The sequence below is a fragment of the Terrapene carolina genome, unplaced genomic scaffold, assembly GCF_002925995.2.
Source record: "Terrapene carolina triunguis isolate 2854851 unplaced genomic scaffold, T_m_triunguis-2.0 Scaffold96, whole genome shotgun sequence".
Classification (NCBI taxonomy): Eukaryota; Metazoa; Chordata; order Testudines; family Emydidae; genus Terrapene; species Terrapene triunguis.
The window spans coordinates 212,093-223,561 of NW_020664447.1; the positions used below are offsets into that span (position 1 = coordinate 212,093).

The 11,469-nt window shown below is 37.0% G+C and overlaps 1 protein-coding gene across 1 annotated transcript in view; it reads left to right on the forward strand.

Annotated features, from left to right (window-relative positions):
- The window catches only part of PIK3C2A (phosphatidylinositol-4-phosphate 3-kinase catalytic subunit type 2 alpha), an 88,364-nt gene extending 78,695 nt beyond the window's left edge, over positions 1-9,669 (forward strand). The window contains exons 25-33 of the mRNA XM_024202174.3: positions 149-305; positions 669-778; positions 1,647-1,854; positions 3,257-3,381; positions 5,405-5,522; positions 5,610-5,691; positions 6,223-6,332; positions 6,605-6,730; positions 7,915-9,669. Of these exons, the coding sequence (XP_024057942.2) occupies positions 149-305; positions 669-778; positions 1,647-1,854; positions 3,257-3,381; positions 5,405-5,522; positions 5,610-5,691; positions 6,223-6,332; positions 6,605-6,730; positions 7,915-8,097 (1,219 nt within the window). The 3' untranslated portion in view covers positions 8,098-9,669. The remainder of the gene's footprint in view (positions 1-148; positions 306-668; positions 779-1,646; positions 1,855-3,256; positions 3,382-5,404; positions 5,523-5,609; positions 5,692-6,222; positions 6,333-6,604; positions 6,731-7,914) is intronic.
- The last annotated feature ends 1,800 nt before the right edge of the window (positions 9,670-11,469 follow it).

Sequence of the window (11,469 nt, forward strand, 5' to 3'; positions counted from 1 at the left end):
CAGTGGTTGATGAATGCATGTAGTTCAAGTTCTTGGAAAAATACTGTTTTAGAGTAGTAATTACATTTAGTAAATTGCAACTAAAAGTCCATGAAAGTCCAAGAAACAGTCATTTTAATAAACTGTGTATTTTGCTTTTTTTAAACAGGGATCGGGCTCCTTTTGTGCTAACATCAGATATGGCCTATGTCATTAATGGTGGTGAAAAACCTACTATTCGTTTTCAATTGTTTGTGGATCTCTGCTGCCAAGCTTACAATTTGATCAGGAAACATGCAAACCTCTTTCTGAACCTGCTTTCACTGGTAATAGTTTTTATTGCACATAATTTTCGTGTAGTTTAACTGTGGATTTTATTAAGTTCACTTCTAGGAAGTTATAGCTTCTGACAAATCCAGTCTATACAAAAAACCTAAATTGTTGGCATTTATACTTTAGAAGCACTTCTAAACATGTGCTGTTACGAGCCAGAAATTTGGTAGTGTTCCTGTGGAAATACTGGGGGTGGTGGCAGTAGTTGTTGGTTAATAGCAATAGTATTTAATGTAGTACACAATTCCCCAATCAAGTTTGGGGCCCTAGTGTTTTAATTATTTAATTATTTAAATGTAAAAATAGATTTGATATTCTCTTTCCAATGTAAAAATAGTAACTTGTGTCTTCTATAGATGCTTTCTTCAGGGTTACCAGAACTTACTGGAGTTCAAGACTTAAAATATGTCCAAGATGCTCTTCAGCCCCAAACTACAGACGCAGAAGCTACTATTTTCTTTACAAGGTACTAGATAAGTGACAAGTGAAACAGAACCAAAATATATAAACTCACTACTTTTTTCTATTAGAAGGTCTGCACTATGATACTAAAACACTGAAACACTGTAATACTTACAGCTTATAAAAGTTCAGTAGTTTTGAAATTATTGTAATTATAAAATACTAATCTGTTATCTATCACTAATTGAGAGATGTACATAACTTCATTTTCTCAAATGCTTAAATGTTGGGCTAAAATGTTGAGGCTGTTTTATTTAAAAAAAAAAATCTAATAGTGAACATTCTAATACATAAAATGCTGGGAGTAGTGATAGCTTAACAGCTTTATTTAGCTGTCCATCAGACTTGCACATTCATGAGGAAATATTCCCTAAATTGATTCCATAGCTAATATGACTCTTCTAAAGCTGTTTACAGTGGGAACCCTCTTGTGAAGAAAAACTCTCACTGGAACTGCAGTTTGCCATGTTTTGGAAACAGTTCAGAAATCTAATTATAAATATTTTCACTGTATCCAGTTTTCACTAAGTGAACTACTGGATCTCCTGCAGTATATAGTTCATTGATCATTTAACCCAAGTTAATGAAAAATATGATATGCATACAGCCTTGACAAACCTCTGGATGACCTTTGTTGTTCAATCTTTAACTTTACCCAAAATTGGAGTATTGGATATCCCAGTACATGCAGAAATGTTGTCATGTCAATGGACCAGTGACCATTTTTTTGTCAAAACATAATGTGTCCTTTTACCTCAGTGAGGATTTGATATATTTTAGAACTTGGAAGCTTAAGGTGCTAACACAATTGGAATGTGTGCTCTGAATATGTAATTGTGCTCTAGCATTTGAAGTTATTTTCTCTTTTATAGGCTGATTGAATCCAGTTTGGGAAGTGTTGCCACAAAGTTTAATTTCTTCATTCACAACCTGGCTCAGCTGCGTTTTTCAGGCCTACCTTCCAATGATGAGCCCATTCTCTCATTTTCTCCCAAAACCTATTCACTTAGACAAGATGGTCGAATCAAGGAAGTGTCCGTGTTTACGTACCAAAAGAGGTACAACCCAGATAAACATTATGTAAGTGTGTGGATTTTATTCCAATTTGTAAATACTCACTGTGCTTGCTGCCACCTCCATACTTCCTCTCCGCCATTCACTTTAGTCACATGATCTCTTCCTCCAAATAAATTAAACTCATCAGCAGAGAATTAGTCTATGCCCCAAAAGTAAAAAAGCAAAACATAGCTATTCCTAAATGCGTTGATTCCATTGTTTCTCTCAGCCGCATATTTATCTACCAAGAATGGGAACAGAACATTATAGTGTACATAATTAATTTAGTGTAGAGTACATTACAGGCTTACTATAATTCTTCCTAAATCAAACATTTATAACCAGGAAATTAAGAGTTAAGATTAAATGTGCTTTTAAAAAAAATAAAAAAAAGACACGTTAAGGAATGGAGAAAATACAGTTAGCGTACCCAAACAACCCTGTAGTAACACTATGCAATAACAATATGATTAAGGTTGTGGACCGAGATTAAATTGTTTTTAAAGACTCATTAGATTTTTTTTTTTTCCGCATGGTGTCGCTACAGTTATGGTTATTGCAATGCCCTAACTGCATTTCCATACCTTAATGTGTTTAACTCTGAATTTCTAGTGTATAATAAAATATATAACAAACCATAGTGTTCCTCTTGGAATGTAGCTGCTCTGCCAGTCTGTTCAGAATCTTTCACTTGGGGCTTTGAGAACCAGAACACAGACTCTAGAGGCAGCAAGCATTGGAATCTGCCATCCCAAAATTGGGGGGACTCAAGCCACAGATCTTGATCATGTTGGACAGGCTATGATTTCAAGAACCCCATGATCTTTGAAAAAGCAGGCTTGTATTTGCAACTTTAAATTGAACATAGTACAACTATGCAAATCTGAAACCAGAATTGTCCAATTTCCAAAGTTAGTGTTGTGTTTCTGATCCACTGTATAGTGCTCTAGTCTAGAATACTGGTCTCAGGCTGTTGTCCTAATTAAAATTTCCTCTAAACTGTTATCCTAAAGCAAGAGAATGAATTACCAACTGATGAAAGGCTAAACTCACAACTCTATTAAAACTAGCTTGGTGTTTTTATCCATACAAACCCAAGTCCTGGTGTGGGATCTGAACCCAGAACCTCCAGGTTTAGAAGGGTAGAGTAACTACTGAGCCAAACTGGCACTATTTTCTTCATCTGTATGTACTAATACATAGATCTACATTACAGGATGAACATATTTAATGTCCTTTATGAAGACAATGGGTGGGTGTGTGTGTATATATATATATATATATATATACATACACTCTCTCTCTCTCTCTCTCTCTCTCTCTCCAATTAGTCTTGGAATACAAATATTGCACAGAAAAATCTATTTGGGTGGAAAAACAGCTGCTGTTAGTTAATGTCTTGAAGTATTCTTTTTTTTATTGGCAGATCTATGTGGTGAGAGTCTTGAGAGAGGGGCAAGTTGAACCAACATTTGTCTTCCGGACATTTGATGAGTTCCAGGAACTTCACAACAAACTCGGTATTCTCTTTCCTCTTTGGAAGTTACCAGGGTATGTTCCTAATTAACTAAGATACCTCCTGTCCTTTATGTAGACAAAGGAATTTTATATTAAATTTTCTTTCATGGAGTTTTTTCCAGTGTTGGCATAAGTGTTAAAAGGGGAAGTTCTCACCCTTTACTCTATTGGGCTCACATCCAGAAATATATCTAATCATAGATGACAGAAAAACTAGCCACTGTCTCTCTTTGAAGAGGGGAGGTGTTTCTTTGCTTACTAAGACATCAACTTGCTGTACTTGGTTTTCCTAAGTTCAAATCATTCAGATATACAAAGCATTTCTTATTTTAAGACTTATCTTTAGTTCCCTTTTGAAAGCGTTTCAGAGCTGCTAACATTTGGGTCACAACAATTTCCACGATGCCCTGATAAAATTGGAATGAAAAGTTGGCAGGTGGCCTTTTTGTAAGGGATGTACCTTTTGCCATCCCTATAAAAATCCACTCACATTTGACTAAGATCTAAACCTTTGAATAATCAGTTTGCATATGTTCAGTAGAGACTCCTTATATTTTAGCAGCTAAATTCCCCAAAGACTTTGTCCACATTGAGCATGCTCCAGCCCATAACTGATCAGTACTTTCTCTGCAATTGCTGCTGTGGGCTGTACCAGGGCTGGATCTGAGAGCAGGGACCTGTCTTTCCTGTGCTCTGTGATGCCCCTGCTGGCCAAGGTAGCATGGAGGAAGAAGCTACCTGATTCAGATAAGAGCTGCACCTGTGGGTGGTAGACTGGGATAAAGTCTCCCTATCTCTGCTGTCAGAAAATATCTGTGAAACCCACTGAGCAAGTGTCCCATCCTGCTATGGTGCTAGTCCACATGCAGGATGATCACCTATCAATCAACCTGCTGTCAATCACTCCATTAGCTCAAGTGGTAGAAGTTTTGTGCGATGGCTCTCAAGGTTCCAACCCTGCTGAGGACCCATGTGTGTCGATATGGAACTTCTGTCTTTAGTTAGCTTTTTTTTAAAAACCTAGGTGGTTTTACACACACACACACACACACACACACACACACACACACACACACACACACACACACACACACACACACACACACACACACACACACACACACCCACCCACCCCTCCTTCCCCCCCCTCTGCCCCCCCATGTTAAGGTTGCAAAGTTAAGCACTCAGAAGTTAGGCAGTGCTAGAATTAAGGGTGGCCAGGCAACCTTAATTCGATTTGTGTATAAGCATTATGATGTAGTCATTGGTTACATGACCATATGCTTTTTTTTTTTTTTTCTCACTGGACCCCAGCCTCATTCAGTGCACAGGCTGGACCTGCTCTGGGATGAAGCGGGTTATGTGGTGAAGGAGGTTGTTGTGTGTAAGACTCCTGCTTCATAAGGTGGTAGGTGTGTGTAGTGAATGAGGCTGGAGAGGGCAGGAAGACAAAGGATGGTCTGATGATTAAGGCAGCTGAATGCTGCCCTTGAGATTTGTATTCTCTCCCTCATTCTTTCAGAGTTCCTTTGATGCTGGGCAAGTCACTTAAACTTTTTCACAGATAGTGTGTTCAGTTTTTTTTCTGGGTGCTTGACTTTAGACCCAGGGGTCTAATTTGCAGAAGGGCTGGACAGCTGCACCTGAAGTCAGTGGAAGCTATGCTTTAAACATATAAGGTAATCTGAACTACATTGAACAATCAGAAAACAAAATAGTAAGTAGCTGCTTATTAATTGTGCATTGAATAAGGCAAGGGTCTCGTGGAAGGTATGGCATGTACTTAAAGACTGCATCACAACGCATATACACAAAGGAGTTGAATTAAATTTGCACCTTGACTCTGACACTTACGAGCATGTGGCTTTGCAACCCTAATGCTGTTTGAATGTATTTTTTGTGTGTAATGTTGAATATAGCAAATGTAATACACTACTGTGCTTTGTCTCAAGTCATCACCAAGAATGCATATCAGCAGTTCAGGATTTAGTTTGTACTTAAATCTTAACTTACATCAGTAAAATTAGCAACAAAATACATTGTCATTCTCTTGTAGCTTTCCTAATAAGATGGTTCTGGGAAGAACTCATATAAAGGATGTAGCAGCCAAAAGAAAAGTAGAGCTGAACAGCTACATACAGAGTTTGATGAACAGTTCAGCAGAGGTGTCAGAGGTGACTGCTCAAAGCATTTAAATAAAATTAGTTCTCTCACATTTTAGTACTTTTTAAGCTAACATGTAACCTTTTTCCCAAATGCAGTGTGATCTTGTTTATACTTTTTTTCACCCTCTACTTCGTGATGAGAAAGCTGAAGGAATAGATGGAATAGCTAAGCCTGCAGGTAGGCACACAAGTTATTTTGGGTAAATTGAATGACTGCAATATAACACGAAAAACTTGAAAGTACTGCACAGTATAAAATCCATCTTTTGATTCCTCATTTTAATCTTTTTCCTCTCATGAAAAAATAATCAATTTTCATATCAAATTCAAGCCTCCTTTACTTTGAAAATGTCTTTCAAGGTAAATCCTACACCATATGGTTACAGCTCAATCAAAATAAAAATTGCACATAAGTGAGAATTTCTTGCTTATTTTTAATGCTTTTATTAATCAGATCAAATAAATACTCCAATTCTCTCACTCTAATCCTCCATGTTGATTCCTGTTAGAATATCTATTCTTTCTGGGTACCCAGACCTTGCCAATTTTGGAGGTAAAAAGTTCCTGACACACTGATAAAAACTGAAAAAAGGACGTGAACTTGGCATAAGTCTTACATTTGTCAGTTTTCAGTACACTTAATTAACTTAGTACAGTGGTACTGATGGACAATTGTGTGACGGATAATAACGTGTGTCCATATTTTTAGATGCAAGTCCATCAAGTCCTACCTCAGGCAAAGTGGGAGGAGAAGTAAAGTTGTCTATCTCATATAGAAATGGCACTCTGTTTATCATGGTGATGCACATTAAAGACCTGGTGAGTGAAGAAAGTGAACCAAAAATTCACAAACTTGTATTATGTGAATGACTGATATAGAATGCTGTGGGATGTTGGTGTGAATGTGAGACAGAATGGAAGTATCTTCTTAAAACACATTTGTCTTCAGTTAGTCTGATTATGAGCAGTTGCTCATATGTTAGGTAATTGGGGTGAACATAGACTCTAATGCATTTCTTTGGAGGAAAAGATATTCAAATGGAATACATTAAAATAGAATGAAGGCTAGTTGTTATGCTCTGTATTTACAGGTTACTGAAGATGGTGCAGATCCAAATCCTTATGTAAAAACATACTTACTTCCAGATATAAACAAAACATCTAAACGCAAAACCAAAATCACACGAAAAACAAGGAACCCAACATTCAATGAGATGGTAAGAAAAATCAGTTACCTGGTAAAGATTCCATAATTTTCTTTCATAAATACATGCTGGTGACTACAATTTATTTGAAATTCTGGTAAATTCCTGTCAAACACATCTCAGTAAATTGCTTTGCACTCTGAAAGCTTTGTACCTTAAATGCGCACACTCCTGTTCCAGATTTTTTTCCCTCCCTTTCTTATCCCATAATCCAAAAAAGATTGTAACTCTGGAAGGGGGAAAAAAATCTTAGACAAATATTGATTGGCATATTCTAATTAGAATTCACAAAATGCATTGGCCATAACCCGCATCACTTGCTCTCTGGTTGCTCTGAACTGATTGGATTTAGCAATCATTTCACTTACCCAGCATCTTCCATCCGAGCTCCTCAGGATACTTTAAACAAAGTTACACAACACCCCTCTAACAGATAAACATCCCCTTTTTACAAAGGATAACTGAGATGCAGACTTGCCCAGGGTCACACAGCAAGTTGGTAGTAGACCCAGGAGAACAACCCAGGAGCCTGTTGCTGGCACAGAGGTGCCCGAGGCAAAGCAACAGGGGTTCGTTGCCCGGCGTGCTTCGCGCCAATAAACACACCGGGGTGGAGAAACAATCAAAGGTTTATTTGAGATCTCAAAGTGGTGCAAGGAGACAGGCAAATCTCAAATCGAGCACACAGAACAAAGCAGCTTCTCTCTTCTTATACTTTACAATTAAGCCCTCCCTTCTCTCCCCCTGTATCACCCCCCCCCACTCCCCCTCCCCTTTCTACCGAAGACATGTTTATACATTTAAGCCGTTAAATCATTCTAGGGCTATAAATCTAGCTTGTTAGTAACATTCCTCTAAACAATCATTGGGTCCTATTTACTCTAGTTTACTACCCCTCCTCCAGCTAGAAACATGCAAACCTCATCATTATTGCTTAGGACCTGGTTATAAGCAAGGTCGTAATAGGTAACTGACTATTTACACATTCCAATTCCTGTCCTTGGCTTTTGAGGCCACTTAAAGTTAAACATGGAAGGACCGAGTTTAAACATGGAAGAACTCTGGTTCATATATAGGCCTAATGACGCCATCAAGCCCATCCCTTTACTTTAACCACCAGCAGTCCTTATAACTTATTCTGGACATCTAACAAATAAAATGTCTTGGCTTTCATTGGCTGTGGTTTTTTTTCATAGCTTGTGTACAGTGGATACAGTAAGGAGACTTTGAAGCAGAGGGAACTTCAGCTAAGTGTGCTCAGTGCAGAATCGTTGCGTGAGAACTTCTTTCTGGGTGGAGTTATGCTGTCCCTAAAGGATTTCAACTTGAGGAAGGAGACTGTTAACTGGTATCAGCTGACTGCTGTGCCATATCTGTGAACTCCTACAGCAGAAAATAACAAAAGTGAAACAGTTCTGCACACTTGTGTTTGGTGCATTTTTCCTACTTGAAAATAACTTGGACATTTTAAAATGAGACTCTGCGTTTCAACACGTGTTGGACCAACCCCTCACCAAGCTGAAACCACAGGATTTCTAGAAACCACCTGTTTTAGGCTTATGTGATAATATCCAAGCATTAATGTAAATTAATTTTGTAATCATAGTACTTGTGGGTAACTAAAGTTTTAAACCATCCCTGGAATCTTCAGGTAGTTTATTCTGGCTTTACTGTATCAGTTCAACCACATTTAATCTCTTGCCCTGTGGATATAGTACAAGTAATCTTTTCTGTTACCTGTTACATTATATATGGCAAGGTGCTGTAGAATGCCAGAGGAAAGATGTGGGGGGTTTCTGATGATATATCCGCTATTCACCATTCATTGGTGCAGCAATGATCAGTAAAATGTCAGTGGTTGCACAAACTGTCAGAAATGAAATTGGACAGAACAGCTGGAAAAATTGTTACATTCGAATCTTGCGATTAAATGCATCTGAAACATTTATCAGAATGAGTGCCATAATGGAAGTTGTAAATAATGGTGCCTTACCTTATAATTCAAATTCTTGTACCTCATTTCTGAAATTTAAAAATAGTTACCTGTTAGCCAGGTTTAACAAACTCTTATCCAGCTCTTTAAAAGAGGCAGATTCATGACACCACCTACTGAATCTTTTCTTTGGGAAACTTATTCAGTTTCTTAGACATAGTTTGAGTTTTATACCAGCTATCTGAGTAAGATTAGTCAGTTGATTTTAAGTGAAGTCCTCTGTGCAAGTCACTGATGATTTGCAAACTTTGAATGAAGACTGGTTGTTTGTGGTGCCATGTGAGTGTGTGGTCTTCCAGCATTTTAAAACAGTTCTTAAAATTTCAAGGACCTCCGTAGTGCAGTCAGCAAATGCATTCGCGATTCATCTAGGGACTTGGGTTCAACTATCGGGTCACAAATGTTATTTACACATAAGAAAATACTTTACCCCACAACTTCACATAATTGATTCTCCCTACTTGAAAAACATAGGACACCAAGAGCAGATATGTTGCAGGTCAGAAATGATTTGCATTGGCAGATATACTTGGCTCAGACTAGTATTGTCAGTCCCTCACCTCTTGTAAAAATAACTCTTGATAAATTTTATTCCTTTATGTGATACAACAATATTTAAAATCAGAGGGTGCAAATACAATTTACTGTCTCATGCATGTGATTAGTTACTCCACTGGGTCTGGCTGCACTACATGTATAGGTTTCTTATTCACCTATCAGTTTTATGGTGACCACAGTCTGTTCTCTTTGGACAAAGCTGTATGAAGACTGTAAAATCACACACTATAATTTTTAGCACTATTTTAGAAACATTTTTCAATGAAGGCTGACCGTGATAGACTATAGTACTGACTGTCACTAGCAAGGAACTTAAAGTAAAATATGCAATGATGAAGACAGCACAGGAAAGTCACAATTGATTTTATTTGCCCAGCAATAAAATGCTCTTTAGATTCCCCCCCCCTCCTTCTTCCCCTCCCCCCTCCCCCCCCCAGTACAATGACCAATCATCTTTCCAACCCAGAAGAGCAAAGTACAATTGAAAAGTACACTTAAAGCTTCTTTTGGTGCCTAAAACATTCATGGTCCAATTTCTTAGGAATTATTACAATAAAAATCTAAGAATGTCTTTCTGAATGTTAAACTGGGTTGTTACTAATAGGAGCTAGTTAAAATAAAATCCAAAATCCCAGTTTTATTAGCTATCGTGTGCATAATTTTTTCCTTCAGTATATAGCATGTAAATAGTAACATACAGTAAATATAACTAGATTTTATTTCCTGCTCACTTGATGCTTTTGAGACTTATTCCATTCCATCATCAAAACCACAAGTCACGTAGACACAGGAAAGTAGACTACTGTTTTTGTGAAACGTTCCATTGTTAAATAAATTGAAAGCAATACATACTGCCTTTTTGCAGTGTTATTACAGCACAGTGTCTTACAGCACAAAATATAAGTAGAAACTTAATGCTTTTTTAAAAATTTGATTTTGCGACTGACAGTTGTCTGGACTTCAGTTAGAAAATATGTAGTACTGTATGATTGTTAGCATTTGTCCTGACTTCTGGTTAACAGTGTTCTTCATAGCTCAACTGATTTCTGTGCCTTTCCCTCCCCTCACAAAATTCACATTGGCTCAAGCTTTTTAGGATCACGTTTTAATTTTTTGTCTGTAAAATCTAGTCTTGGGTCCTCAGGAAAATACTAGAGGAACAGCACTGAGTTTGCATCTCTTTGCACTATTCTTGAGGGGTTAGAAAAAAATCAGTGGTCAAGACTTTTGAGAAACTGTTTCTTTTCTTATTAAAGGATAAATAAAAATAAGCATGATAAAGGAACATACTAAAATTGGGATGAAATTTATCAGAACACTCATTTGATGTTTTAAAATGAATATAGTCTCAACAGCTTTTTATACCTTGTTTGATCTAGTAAAAAGATTACATTTTATGCAACATGTGTGGCCTGCAGCCAGAAATAGAATTGTCTCTAAGGAACATGTTTTGATATTTGAAAATAACAGCTTGCTCTACGAACAGTTACCACCTCATTTTCTCTACTAAATAACCTAACCTAGGACTTTGCACTGATATTTTTATTACTGCCTTTTTATGATCTACAGGTACCTATATGTAGAAGCGTGTGTGATCTTTGATAAAAAGTTCATTTTCTCTATTTTTAAAAATAAGGTTGTGTAGACATCTCTATCTTGCCTTAAAGTGACTGCTCTTTCTAGGATTCTAATATGGTGATTTTTTTTTTCAAATTAAATAAATCTTATTTCTGGTATTTGCAGGATATGCATGTTACATAGAGGGGGAAAATGTTTGGGCAATGTTGCACCATTCTCATAATCCACAGGAAATTAATTTCCTTGTATGCTATTTACTCACATACTGTGATTAAAATAGTGTAAATATTTCATAGATGGTATTGGTAAAACTCATTGGGAGCAAATATGGTAGTTTGCCTCACATTATCTATACATCTGTAAGAACCAAATATTTCAATTATACTGATAGCTAATAAAGATGCACAATATTGCCATCAAAACCCTACCTGTAATGAATGGGTTAAATGTGACTCCATAACTGTTTTACGATTACATTAAACACTATTCTGGAATAAAAAACTTGTGCTGTCTCTTTTCCCTCCCTTCTCCACTCAAACAAAAACCTCTGAAGCCAAACTCTACCCTAAGATGTGTGCAACTTTATTTGAAAGCCAAAAGGAAAAGTCTACATGTGTCAAGA